At 33.1% G+C, this 14,266-nt stretch overlaps 1 protein-coding gene across 1 annotated transcript in view; it reads right to left on the reverse strand.

Annotated features, from left to right (window-relative positions):
- Positions 1-14,266, reverse strand: part of LOC108301579 (eyes shut homolog) — a 1,388,593-nt gene that overhangs the window by 348,475 nt on the left and 1,025,852 nt on the right. The window contains exons 21-22 of the mRNA XM_017524691.2: positions 13,688-13,834; positions 2,286-2,439 (exon numbers count right to left, since the gene is read on the reverse strand). Of these exons, the coding sequence (XP_017380180.2) occupies positions 2,286-2,439; positions 13,688-13,834 (301 nt within the window). The remainder of the gene's footprint in view (positions 1-2,285; positions 2,440-13,687; positions 13,835-14,266) is intronic.

Raw genomic sequence — 14,266 nt, forward strand, 5'->3', positions numbered from 1 at the left:
CTTCTGACCTCAGGTGATACAGCTGCTTCCCAAGGGGTTTTTCACGTACTCTTTCCTCTGCCTGAAACTCGTAACCACTGATTTGGCTGTTTGTTTTTTCTTTTACCAAGTTCACCTCTATTCATTTTTAAAGCTCTTTGGTCTCTCTAGCACAGGCCAGGCTACTTTTTTAACTTGTTCTTCCTGCATCATGTTTCATTTACAACACATCTCAAATTATAATTACTCCTTCATTAGTGTGTCTACTTGTCAGTCTCCCTCACTATACACATAAGAATTTGGATTTTTTCTCTGTTTTGGCTTACCATTGAATTCTAGTAGCTTAGCATAGTGCTACAAATAGAGTAAGAACCATTTGTTAAATGAATATCTGAAACTAAATATAGAATAAAAACCAGGAGAAACACAAAGAAAAATGAGATGCAAATATTAAGACATTGAGAGCTTGCTTAGCCTATAAGACAAAGCAGATTTGCATTTTTAAATTAATAGTGATAACTCATTTTTCTTTTCTAAAGTTTTGATTAAATTAAGTCAAACACTGGCAAGTCCTTGATTTTCAGTTTTACTGGAAACATCAATATTTATTTTACAGGTTGTTTTTTTCCTGAGGCTATATAAGAAATCTGAGTGGCTGGAGGACTGCACCATTAGTTTATTACTTGAAAGTCAACAAGAAAATAACTTCTCTAAGAATTTGACCCTGAATAGAAATTATTTCATGTATAACTGAAAGTGCTGTTGACTGTACAGAATGTTGACAGTGTATAAAACAATGATCTTATTAATAGAAATGCTCTTTAAACAGTTTTTTGTTACTCAGCTTCTCATCTGGTTCTTTTTAGTGATTAACAGTAAACACAACAGAAATGGTTGAAATATTTGTCCGTTGTAATGAAGGAGTTTGTTCTGTCTGTATAGAACTCAGTGTTCCAAAGGGTATACCTAATCTGCAAATAATAATTTCATTACCTTAGAGTAATTTCATTGCCTTCTTGTTATAATCAACTGAATTGCCCAGCCCAGACACCCTCATTTCTTCATTCATTCAGACATTTACTGAGTATCTCCTATTTGCCAGATGCCCTGTTAATTGCATTAAAAATGAGTAAGAAACCATCCCTGCCTGTAAGGAGTTTCATTTTGAGATTGTTGTCAATTTTGTTGATGTTATTTTCAGACTGATGCAGTCTCTGAGAAAGTTTGTTTAATTTATATAACCTTCATAGGTTAGCCAAGATTCCTGTTGATCAGACTAACTTATCTATTTGTCATTTTAAAGGTGAACTCAGTCTCAGAATATTTTTCAATGACATAGAGTAACTCTGGAGACAATTATGACTAGATGAAAAATTTGAGCTATACTGATGAAAAATTTTAAATTCTTAGATCCTACATGTAACTTATGTTTATTAATGCCCCTGAGATGTGACCATCATATTTAGGAATTTCTCTTTTTTGATTTTTCCTAATTTTGAAGCATAAATGAATTCAAAGACTGCTTTCCAAAAATTTACATAATCCAGAAAGACATTTCCATTTAATATTCTGCTGGTTTTTTTTTTTTTTTTTTTTTTTTTTGTTTTTTTTTTTTGTGCACTCAATGGCTGCCACTAACCAATTCCTAGCAGCTATACTTTCTTGAACAACTAAACTGGATCTTAGTTTTAGCTGAACAACTTGATGCTTTATTTGCTTGCACCATAGTATTTTCAAATAAAATTGATATACTCTGTGTGCAATTTGATTGATTGCCATAGGATAGTATTAAATTATAGCTTAGTTCAATTTGTAGTTTATTCCACCTAACTGTAAAAATAAAAAAAAAAGCAAAAATAAAAAAGTAAATAAAACAATTTTCAGATGCACTTTTAAAATTCTTTTCATTTTTCGGTGGCTATTACACATATAAATAACATTTGATGAATAGAGTTCAGGCTAGGTGTGGCGGCTCATGCCTGTAATCCCAGCCCTTTGGGAGGTTGAGGTGGACAGATCACGAGGCCAGGAGTTCAAGACCAGCCTGGCTAGCATAGTGGAACCCTGTCTTTACTAAAAATACAAAAAATTAGCCTGGTGTGTTGGTGCACACCTTTGATTCCAGCTACTTGGGGAGGCTGAAGCATGAGAATCGCTTGAACCTGTGAGACGGAGGTTGCAGTGAACTGAGATCGTGCCACTGCACGCCAGCCTGGGTGACAGAGTGAGAAAAAAAAAAAAAAAAAAAAAAAAAAAAAAAGAGTTCAGCACTATAGTTCAGAACTACTGTGGAGTACAGTACTTACCGTATTGTGATAGGGATGAATGCGTTTGTGTTAATGCTGTAATTAGCAGAAACAGTTAAAATATTTTGAGAATTTCCACATCCATATTTAACTGAGGGTCTTCCTTCCACAAGAAATAAATGAAGAAACTGCTTTCCAAAATTATTCCCATTACCTTTAAGAAAAAAAAATACATCAGTAATTAATGTAGATTTAGATATTTTTTGAATAATATTCATTCAACAAACATAATCTTTGCCATGAAAGAAGAATGATTTAGGGGATTGGTAGGAGTGCTGTTAGATAATTTTTCAATGTAATAAGCACCATATTAGGAATATACATTATTTTCGACAGGCTGAGGATAGCATGGTATTAACATTAACTTGAAGTGAGTTTTAACTTCTGATTGTTACCTAGTAGCCAGATATCCTTAACTATTTTAAAACTGTTTCCTCATATGTTTAAATGAGATAGTGAGTGTGACTACTGTGAGTACTAGAACTATTGTCATAATTAAATAATAAATTTAAAGTGCCATAATAAGTTCTTATAACTTGTATTTATTATTATTGAATCTAATGTGTAAATTTTATTTTTTATTTCTAATTTCTTATAGTTATTTGTATTTTAATTACAAAGCAATATGTGTCTTTTACAAAATTCAAAATAAATATATAGAGAAAAAAGAGAAATAGTTCTTTTCCCTAATCTCATTCTTCATCCTCACTTTGAAATGTTCTTTTCTATCACCTGTCTCCCCACATGCAAATATTTACATATCCCAATTTTATTTTAAAAAGTGAGATCATACTTAATTCAAAAATTTAATAAATGGCTTCATTCATCTTTCTCTTTTTACTTAAAATTTGGACATCTCTCCCTGGAAGCGCATGGAACTTTACTGACGTGTAACTTACATAGAAAATAGCACAAATTATAAGCATAAAGCTCAGTGAGTAATCACAAAGTGAACCCACTTACCTAAACACCACCCAAGTTAAGGAAAAGACCATTATCTGCATTGTTAGAAGTCCTACCAGTAACTACTCTTTTCTATGCTTCACCAAAAGTAACCACCATCTTGATGTTTAACAGTTATTGTTAGTTTTACTTGATTTTAATCTTCATATTAGTGGAATCATATTGTATGGTTTCTTTATGTCTATTGTAATCCTCTCTTTATGACAGTCCCAAAACAGGTGAATTACAGTACAATAAAATATCTTGAGAAGGAGACCATATTCACATAACTTTTATTATAGTATATAGTTATGATCATTCTGTTATGTGTTGGTATTAATGTCTTACTGTTACTAATTTACAAATTAAACTTAATCATTGGCATGCATGTATAGGAAAAAATGTAGTATTGATAAGGTTCAGTACTATCCATAGTGTCAGGTGGATCTTGGAATGTATCCCTTGGAAATAATGAGGGACTACTACCTTTGTTTCTTGCTCTGTGTTATGTTTGAGAGGTAGCATTATGCCACAGTTCATTAATTATCATTGTTTGGTAATATTCCATTAAATTAATCTCTTCAATTATTCTTTCTAGTGTAGATAACCATTTCTCCCCTAGGTTTTGGTTACTGTGAATAATGCTGCTATGAGCATTTTACATATGTCTTTCAGTTAAATTGCATCCATTTCTGTTGTGTATACATCTAGAAGTTGAATTGGTCTGTCAAAAAGCATAAATATGATTAACTTTAGTAGCTGTTGCCAGTTTTCCAAAATAATTGTTTATATTTAACTCCTTACCAGCAGCGTACAAGAGCGCCAGCTGATCCATAGCCTTACCATCACTTGGTATGGTCACCTTGTAGATTTCACCATTCCGTTTATTATAGTTTTAATTTTACTTTCCTTATATTGGTGAAGTTGAACATATTCTCATGTTTACTGTATGTTTTGATATACTCTTGTGAAATGTCACTTTGTGTTTCTTGATCATATTTATATTTAGTTGTTTGCTTTTTTTTCTCATTGAATACAAGCTCTTTGTCAACTACATAGATTGTAAATATCTTCTTCAGTTCTGTAGATTGGCTTGCCAGTTTCTCAAGGGTGAGTTTGATAAGCATACATGCTTAATTTTAGTGTAAATCAGTTTATGAATTGTTTCCTTCAGAGTTATGATTAGTCCTTTCATGTCATGTTTAAGATATCTTTGCCTTCCCCAAAGTCATAAAGTTATTCTACATTAGCTTCTAATAAGCTTTACTTAAGCTCTGCACTCTACCTAGAATTAATTTTTCTGTGTAATGTAAAGTACGGAGTTGGAATAAACTGAATTATGACATTCAAAGACACCATGTTGTTGGAAGCTGTGAGTGTTATCTGATATTGTAAAAGAGACTTTGCAGATGTGATTAAATTAAGGAGCTTGAAATGGAGAGATTATCCTATATTATATGGGTGGTCCCTAAATGTAGACACAAATGTCCTTATAAAAGAAAGGAAGAAGGAGACTTGATGGCAGATGAGAAAAGGCTGTGTGACTACAGAAGCAGAGACTGGAGTGATGTAGCCACAAGCCACAGAATGCTGACAGCCACCAGAAGCTGGAAGAGGCAAGGAATGGATTCTCCTCTGGAGCCTCCAGAAGGAACCAGTCCTGCTGACAGCTTGCCTTTATCTCCATAAGACTAATTTCAGACCTCTGACCTCCAGAACTGTAAGAGAATACGGTTCTATTGTTTTAGTGGTAACTTGGTATAGCAGCAGTACAAAAATAATGTGGGGGTCAATTTTTAATTTTTTCATTTTGATATCTAAAATCATCAAAGTAAATGATTCTTAGGATGTTAAATATTAAATTCTCAGATGTTTATTTGTGAACTACATATGCTATAGAACTTATTGAGAATATAAATTCAGTATAAGAGCAACACAAAATAATACATAATAATAAAAGATTAAATCAATATTGCATAAGTAAGGAAATAGATAAAATAACAGCATTAAAGATTTAATAATAAGTTAGAATGACAAAAGGCATATGGTTGAAAATCACTCATTTGAGATCCTTCTAAATGTCCTATTTTGGGATCCACTGAACCCATCTGGGTTTTTATCACTTCTGAGGACTTCAGCTGTACAATGTGCAAATTAGCCCACTGCCTGGCATAGGGCAATGCAGCTTTACGTTTTCTGCATCTTCTGAGATCCATTAGCAGGTTTTTTTTTTTTTTTTTTTTTTTTTTTTTTTTTTTTGGCTTCACTCTTTAGTGTTTTTCCTTATTTTCCCCCAGTTTCCTATTCAGTTGATCAGGCTACCTTTATCCGAAGTTGAGGGTATAATTTAAAATTTTTAGTATTATTGTTGACCTTTTTCTGGAGTAGAAGTGAAGTGGTGGTTGGGAGAAGGAGCATATTTAGAAATATGAAACTGCACCAGCACTTGTGTGTTTCTCCTTGGACCTGTAAAAGGTTATACTATAAAATGGCATAAGGTTTTTCTTTCCTGAATTGTTGACTTGTTCTCTACTCCCATGATTTTGTGAGTGGGAAGGGTGGAATGCATTAAAGGACAGCCTGTTATCCTGTTGCATTCTATTATTTCAACTCAGAAGTTTTCTACTTCTTAATATTTTTATAAACTGCTTTGTTACCATTTCAGACTCATATTTTTGAGATAAGCTTTAAAAGTAAGATATATAGCATAGGGTAAAACAGAACAGCTGAACATTTAGGTCAAGCTGTTGTGCCATATGCACAAGGTTTGTTTTTGAAAACTTCCAAAACTGAATTTTAAAGATTGACTATACACATTCAACAAGATACATGTAGTATGATGCAAGAATGAGTAATTTTTAAAGGAAGCTCAGCATCAATGACAGAGATGAATAGTCTTAATCAAGTATACCAACATCCCATTATGGACTGTAGAGGCTTTATTGCATTGTACGGTACAAAATAAGACTATTTTAATAAAGGTAATGGGAATAAAAATGAACAAGGAAACTTAGTTCTCTTTACAGTCTGCTATATATTAATAGCTTTTAATTTACCACATTGATTCATTCTATTAAGCAATTTGTGGTTTTATGTAATACTTTTTAAAAAGTTCAAAGTATTCTGCAAATAGCATGTGATGGTAGGTGGGAAAGTGGAGGATCTGACACTGCTGATGTGTTTCCATGATTCTATAGCAAATTAACTGCTGTAGGGAATAAAAGACATATTATTTAATTGACTTTTTTCACCCTCAAATCAGTTGACTTTGTATCATGTAACCCTAGGATTCTATAAGTAGAGAAAAGCTATGAATAAACACATTCAGGAGGAACTCTGGTTTTGCCAAACAGTATTAAAGACATATTTTCAAACACAATTATGATAAAAATTATTTGATTTTAGAATGGAAAAATTAGTGGTAATTAGGAAAAGAGAAAGAAACTTGAGAATTTTCAAAGCAGAACTAGGAAAATTGTTAAGTAATGACTATTCTTAGATAAACATATGTATTTTTATATTAAGCCTTATGGATTGAGTAATCCATATGTCATATTAAATTTAGTTCAACATTGCTCACTGAATCTAGACATCAAGCAAATGTGAATCTCTCTCTGTCTATGTATGTATATATGCATGTGTATATATCTATATATATATGTATGTATGTTTGCAAATACATATATAGGGCAAATGTTAAAGGCAGTGTCTAGAATATTTTCCCCATAATGTTTGTGCCACCTTCAGGCAGGACTTGAAAGCTCCATAGAAGAGTTAATTATTAAGCCACTGAAAGAAAGTCACTCTGTTGTTTCACTGAAAAGATGCTTGATGATCCATTAGAGTGGTGTGAACCTGTCCTCTTCTTTGAAATATTAGGTTGGTGCAGGAGTAATAATGGTAATCATGATGCTTTTAGATTTTGTAGTAATTTTTAAAATGAATTATTTATTGATTTCTTTTTCTGAAAGTTTTATCAGACTACATTTCAAAACTGTATAAAATCTCTAGTTCTCAAATTTTATTTATCCCTAATAAAATGATTGCGTCTGCTAATTTAAGATTTGTTAAGCATAAAAGTGCTGCTTAGAAGAGTAAATAGTAATTACAGTATTCCTCTCAAAACAATAGTTTCTAGTATCTAAATCTCATAGCTTTTAGAGAGATAATCCTAACAGGTTTGAATCTGATATGTAAAGATATATATAATTAGTCTCATAAAAAAGAAATAATAATGAAATAAATATCACATAGAGGGAGAAAAAATGATATCCTAGTCAACTTTTTTACAATTTTAGTTTGCTTAGATACTGAGTTGAATTGTACCTCTGGAATTTTCTAAACATGGATACTTTATCACGTCATCAAAATATTGAAGATATTATTTATTGTTTATATGGTACCACTTTCATTAAACATGGATATTCTTCTCTAATTGAGCTATTGTAATAATGCTCCAAATATCAACAACAATTTGAATTGAGATAATTTATAAATAAACACTCAAAAGAGGTTCATTGGTTATCAGTTTGAATTAAAATAACATCTAACATCATTCCTTATAGAATTAATAGTTATCAGTGCAGATGTTACATTATTAAATTAGGTACCTAGATTATTAAATCTGGAAATTTCCATAAAGTGACATGGATTTTTTTTTTTTTTTTTTTTTTTTTTTTTTTTTTTTTTTTTTTTTTTTGAGATGGAGTTTTGCTCTTGTTGCCCAGGCTGGAGTACAATGGCACAATCTTGGCTAACTGCAACCTCCGCCTCCTGGGTTCAAGCAATTCTCCTGCCTCAGCCTCCCTAGTAGCTGGGATTACAGGTGCCCACCACCACGCCCAGCTAATATTTTGTATTTTTAGTAGAGACAGGGTTTCACCATGTTAGCCAGGCTGGTTGTGAACTCCTGACCTCAGGTGATCCGCCTACCTAAACCTCCCAAAGTGCTGGGTTTACAGGTGTGAGCCACCATGCCTTGCTAATGACATGGATTTCTCTCTATCTTAAAAGAAAAATGCCTTGCATTTTTATCATGTCTTATATTTTTAAAAATACTTACATAGATAATACATTTCAAACCTTGTGAAGTTTGGTAATATAAACATATTTGCATCACTTGTAGTCAAACTAAAACATAGAAAGGTGAACAAATTTACCCTGTATTGTACAGCTAGCTCACACTGACTTGGGTTCAAATCTATCCTTGGTTATCTGCTGACATTTCAATCGGGGCTACCTGTGACAGTAGTCAGATTCAGATGATCTCTTTATCCCTGGTACCGCCTTCATAGCATATGATAAACTCTGTTCTGTTAGCTTGCATTGAGATCTCTGTTGGAACACAGATGCTGCTTCTGTAGTTTTAGAACTCTACTTTCCTGGTTCTCCCTAAATGTTTGGATTTGTATACAGCAGTAATTCTAGTAGCAACCTCAGCAGCAGTTGCTCATGGTATGAAGACCTCTTAGAGCAACAATGATGACATAGGCTGATGATAAGCAGCGTCAGCGTAAGCTAGTTTGTCAGTGGGACGTTGGCAGACAGAGACACTCTGGGGAGAAGTGAAGGATCATGGCAGCAGGCTGGTATATGTAATTAATGATTGCACCCATGTTTATTACATGCTATTGGAGACTGGCTTTGGGCCAATTTCTGAAATTTATAGAGACCCTATTTTAAACTTTTCAATCCTGCTAATTGTGTTTAACCAATAAAAACACAGAAATGGGTCCTCTTCATTTGAGTGAAATGAATAAAAATGAAAACCCCAAATTCCACCAATTGTCTGTTTTCCTACTCTCCCATTTTTGATACCATGATTTTTAGTCTACTTGTTTTTAGGATGAACATGGCCGTTAAATGGATATAATACTCAGGAGACCTCTTAGACAAAAATCTTGTGTCCTAAGACCTTAATTCCCTAGACAAGAGGAAGAGAGTGAAAGCATTATCTGAATAAGTCACTTTCTTCAGGGCTGTCATTTGCCAATCACTGTTTTAAACAGGTTAAATGTATACCTCATTGACTTATTTCTTCATAAATTTCAATTGTATAAGTAGAATATAATTATTCTATTTTAGATGAAGTTTAATGAATCACATAATTCTAGGTCAAGAATTGGCAATCTGTGGCCCATGCACCAAATTCCGACACTGTCTGAGTTTGTTAATAAAGTTAGCAATTGAAACATGGCCGCACTCATTCACTTACATTGTTCATAGCTGCTCTCAGGCTACAATGGCAGAATTAAACTGTGCAGCTTGCAAATACATCTACTTCAAATATTTATTTCTGATAGTTGTAGAAAAACTTGGCAACCCGTGCTATATTCCTGATTTTTTAAAAGCATGAAAAAACTATCATTGATTCAAGATACATTTTGACTAAACCTTGGAACTTTGTGTCTGTTTGTTTCTATTTGTCAGAGGAAGAAATTATAATGATGTTCAATGGGATAATTTCCTAAAGATTCAATACCTACTTATATTTTATCAAAACTGTCAAGGTCGAGTAATTGACATAAAACTTAAGAACTATTCCACTCAAGTGCCTACTTTATGCAAGGCACTGGTGGAGGTTTTTTAGGAGGTGCTGCAGAAGGAGAAATACAAAACAGTCCCAGATTACAAGGCTGATATAGTTTGGCTGTGTCCCCACCCAAATTTCATCCTGAATTGTAGCTCCCATAATTCCTAGTGGGAGGGACCTGGTGGGATATAATTGAATCATGGGGGCGTTTTTTTTCCCCCATATTGTTCTGGTGGTGGTAAATAATTCTTATGAGATCTAATGGTTTTTTAAGGAGTTTCCCCTTTCACTTGGCTCTCATTCTCTCTTTCCTGCTGCCATGTAAGATGTGCCTTTCGCCTTCTGCCATGATCGTGAGGCCTCCCCAGCCACATGGAACTGTGAGTCCATTAATGTTTTCTTTATAATTTACCCAGTCTTGGGTATGTCTTTATCAGCAGTGTGAAAACACACTAACAAAGGTATTTTCTATTTAATGAGGAGATGTAAGCACAGACTGCTGGTAAAATGAATCTCTCTACTCTGTGCCAGTTCTTAATTTATACTTCTAATTTAAGACATATCACAATCAGGTTTCCCAAAAAATTACATACCTATCTACAAAAAGGTGAGAAACTAGGAATGTAGCCCATCACTTATTCAGCTTTGTATCCCTCACATTGCCCAAACACTGCTATGTACTTTTTAGGCACTCAGAATTTGTTGAATTTGGCTTTGCTGTCCTAAAAAAGATGAAATATGATGAAAAGCAGTTTCTCATGAATGACTTGAGAATTCAGCCATCCATATTTGCAAACCTACTCCTTTTTGTATCTGTCAGGAGCTAGCTCTACTGGGACCATTAAGGAGGGACAAAGATATTCAAAGAATTTTATGGTGCACACAATGAAATTGATTAAAACAGAGCAATCTTTTTCCATAGAAGAAAAAAAGAAGATGCTATCTAACACGATGCCAGGAAATGCTGTGGGATTTCATTGGCCTTGCCACATCATTTGAATGGAATATAATAAGTATCTAATGAAGATATTGTATGTTCTGCTGGAAATCATTTTATAGGGAAAGGCAGGTGTTACAACCCTTTAGATTTAATTTGTTTTCTCCAGGAGTATCAGAAATCTTTTCTTGTAGTCCTTTCTAAATGAAAATAAAGAAGGTCTCAATAATTCCACTCATCTGTCAATTACTCTCTGTAACAAATATCTAAGAGTGGTCCTTCTTTTACTTCCTATTTTAAATACAAACATTAAGTAATATAATGATTGCTTCTGAATCCTCTCCTCCCACTGGAGTTGCTCATGTAATTTGCTTCCTGGGACTTGGTCAGATGTCTGCTCCTAATTCTCAAAGATCACATACTTCCACAGGGCATGCTTATTTCTTTTCAAAGCAGCAGCACAGAAAGGATCCAACTGCATGGTAATATATCCCATGACGAAACCTCCTGATTGATACTGCTTGTGTAATAGAGCTCATTGTCTGAAAGTGCACCTAAAGAATTTTGTGTGGTCTCATCCCTTCTCTCGTGACCTATTAGTAGCTCCTTTGACTGGGTTCCAGAATTCTGAATTGGTTCAGTGCCAGATTCAAAAAGCTTTCTTTTCATCTTGACTGCTGCTCTCAGAGCTGTCTCTCTCCCACAGAGGGTTCTTTTTAAAGCTATCCTTTCTAAGGATTTTTAACTGTAACTCCATAAGAATTGAAGTTTTATCTTTCTTTTGTTCCTTTTCAACATCAATTAGTTGGTGAAGCAAACTGAGACAAAATAAATCTGCAGTTTTGAACCAGGAATATAATTCAAAGCTGACATTGGTTTATCAGCCTGGTAGTTCTCTTTCCTTGTCCCTTAAATATTCGATAATATAAAATATAAATGTTCAAAAAATATTTGTGAAATGGAATTGAGTTGAACTGAAATGTTTAAGAATAAAAAAATCAGCAAAATTAAAAACAAAGCAACTCAAACAAAATCAACACCTAAAATCTGAAGTAAAACATCTGTTTTAATTTTCTCACTACTTTTAATTGCTCCTGCACGTAATACCCTGATTTCAAAACAAATATAATTATCCCTTAAGTCAAGTTAAGGGACACCTTTTAAATTACGGGTATCTAACTGAATTACAAAAATCTTTGTGTTCATCTGTTGTGAGGCTTTTATGAGGTTGAAAAATTCTAAGAGGATAGAAAGTAGCAACCCCAGGAAACATTCTGCTGAGGTATTCCCAACAGTGTAGGATTAAATTACCACCTTACAAATGCACAGAAAGAATGCTTTACAGACAAAAATATTTTCTCCCTTCACTGGCTCTGGAACTCTCTAGAATAAACAGCTTTGATTTATCCAGTAGTATAACAACAACAATTAAATAAGACAAGGGTAGAAATTGATAATCATTACAATGACATTTCTTTCTTACTAAATTCCTAGTTTGATTGTTTCTATACGTCATTGAATAAGGATGGCAGTAATGATCCGATGGCTTTATCATCAGCTTGACTTTTATTGGATTTAAATTAAAGTACCAACTTGGAGTGTATATATACTTGGCATGTATTTCTCCGGCCTTCAAAGAACATACCCAAGTGTCGGTATGAACATGAGCCAGAGGCATGAACCCAGAGCAGGAGAATTCCCAGTGGTTGGGTGCTGCTTTAACTGTGAGCTGTTTTTAGTTGGTAAAATACATTTTCCCCAAGGAAACATCTTCCAATTCTATATAACTTAGAAAATTGCAAAACCAGAAAATCACTTTTTTCTGTAGCTTTCAATTATTATGTTTGTGTCTTTTTGTTTTGTTTTTCCTGCAATGCACTATTACTTCCAAATTTCATGGTCATCTACCAGCACTTGGATTTTGTATACAAAAACAGTTTTTTCTTTTGTATTTTCTTCTGTCTTTGTCTTTTAACATAAATAAACCAGATACTCTAAAGCTATCATTTAAACATGAGTGCCTCTGCTCCTGGGGGATAAATAATACTGGCCTAGTCTGACAAGTTGATTTCTTGCTAAAATATAACATAAATTCTTAGTTTTAATTTAATGTTAAAAGCTACTAACTTCACCCAGCTTTCCAAAATACTTCTTTTAGGCATTTTACTCATAGTCAAAAAATTTTGTTCTGAATGTACAGAATGATGAATCAATTCAGCAAACTGTTTCAAAGTAGAGGAGCAAATCATTTGGGAAATCATAAGTTGCCCCAAGGAGGTTAATCTAGTAAAGTACTAAAGACATTACACCTCCAATATGAGGAATTGTTAAAACTATTGTGCATTTATTTCAAAAGAGAAAACCATTGTCATATTTTGAATCCTGCTGATAATACACCTTAGTGATGTTCATTCAGAGAAGAAAGAGGCCCATAAATTCTGCTTATAGAGACCCTTATGAGCAAAGTACATAATAATGCAGAAAACTCTGGATGTAAAGACATTTCCTAAAGCAAATACTGATAATAGCACTTTTAAAAAAATACAGCTTATATCAAGATAATAGATGTTGCTAAAAGAGTGGTAGGAATTTGATTGTCAAATGAACCACAGCTTTGGAATGCCTATTCCCAAGTTATCAAGTATTGAACTTAATTCATATTTAGTAATTTATATCATAAAAAATATGCTCTGAAACATTTGCAGCATTTATGTTTTACTGCTATAGCCATATGCTGTCAAATTCATATGCTTGCTAAATTCTGTCTTGCCGGCTCAGAGCCTGTTTGTAAGTCACGTTCCATTGAATGAGTCATAAATTAAAGAAACTTGTAGAGAAACTACAAAGAACTAAAATTTCTTTTTGGTAATGCTTCACACACTAGCCTGGAAAAGCTCGCCCACAATATTTAAATGAATAATTCATTGATTCAATAGATTAACGTTTCAGAAAGAAACATGACATATAGGAAATCAGACATTTAATACTCACTGTAAAGAATAGTTCCATTTAAACTGTTTGTTTTTATAGTCAGGTAGATGGTAACAGTTCTGTTATGTTCCTTCTCCAGGTCAAACTTCAAAAAGGGCAGTTCTAAATAGGAATTCCCGTTGAAAGATGGAAAAAATAAATCTGCATCTAAAAAGAAAATCATATTAATATGTTCTAATAGCATTATATTGCTACTCAAGTAGATAAAAACAGCATTTACAGTTAGCATTCATTTAAAAAGGTAACAGTAATTAAAATAATAGGTCATTTTTAAAGAACTTTAGATATAGAAGTGTAATAAATTTATATTTATTGCCTCAAATAATTAACAACCAGTACAGATGAAAAGACAGTGAATAAGAATTTTAATCTGATGTTCATGGATTGGTTTTCAGAAGTAACAAACACCCTGAAATTGTCTGAAACAAATCTGTGTACTTGCATATGTGAAATCAGTTTTTCACCAGATTCTTTTGTGATGTTTTCTGATGCAAAGGTTGTATGTTTTTTTTTAATTTTTAATTTTGTGGTTACATTGTAGGTATACATATATATATATATATATATATATATATATAT

This window comes from Cebus imitator, unplaced genomic scaffold (genome assembly GCF_001604975.1).
Source record: "Cebus imitator isolate Cc_AM_T3 unplaced genomic scaffold, Cebus_imitator-1.0 Scaffold36, whole genome shotgun sequence".
Classification (NCBI taxonomy): domain Eukaryota; kingdom Metazoa; phylum Chordata; class Mammalia; order Primates; family Cebidae; genus Cebus; species Cebus imitator.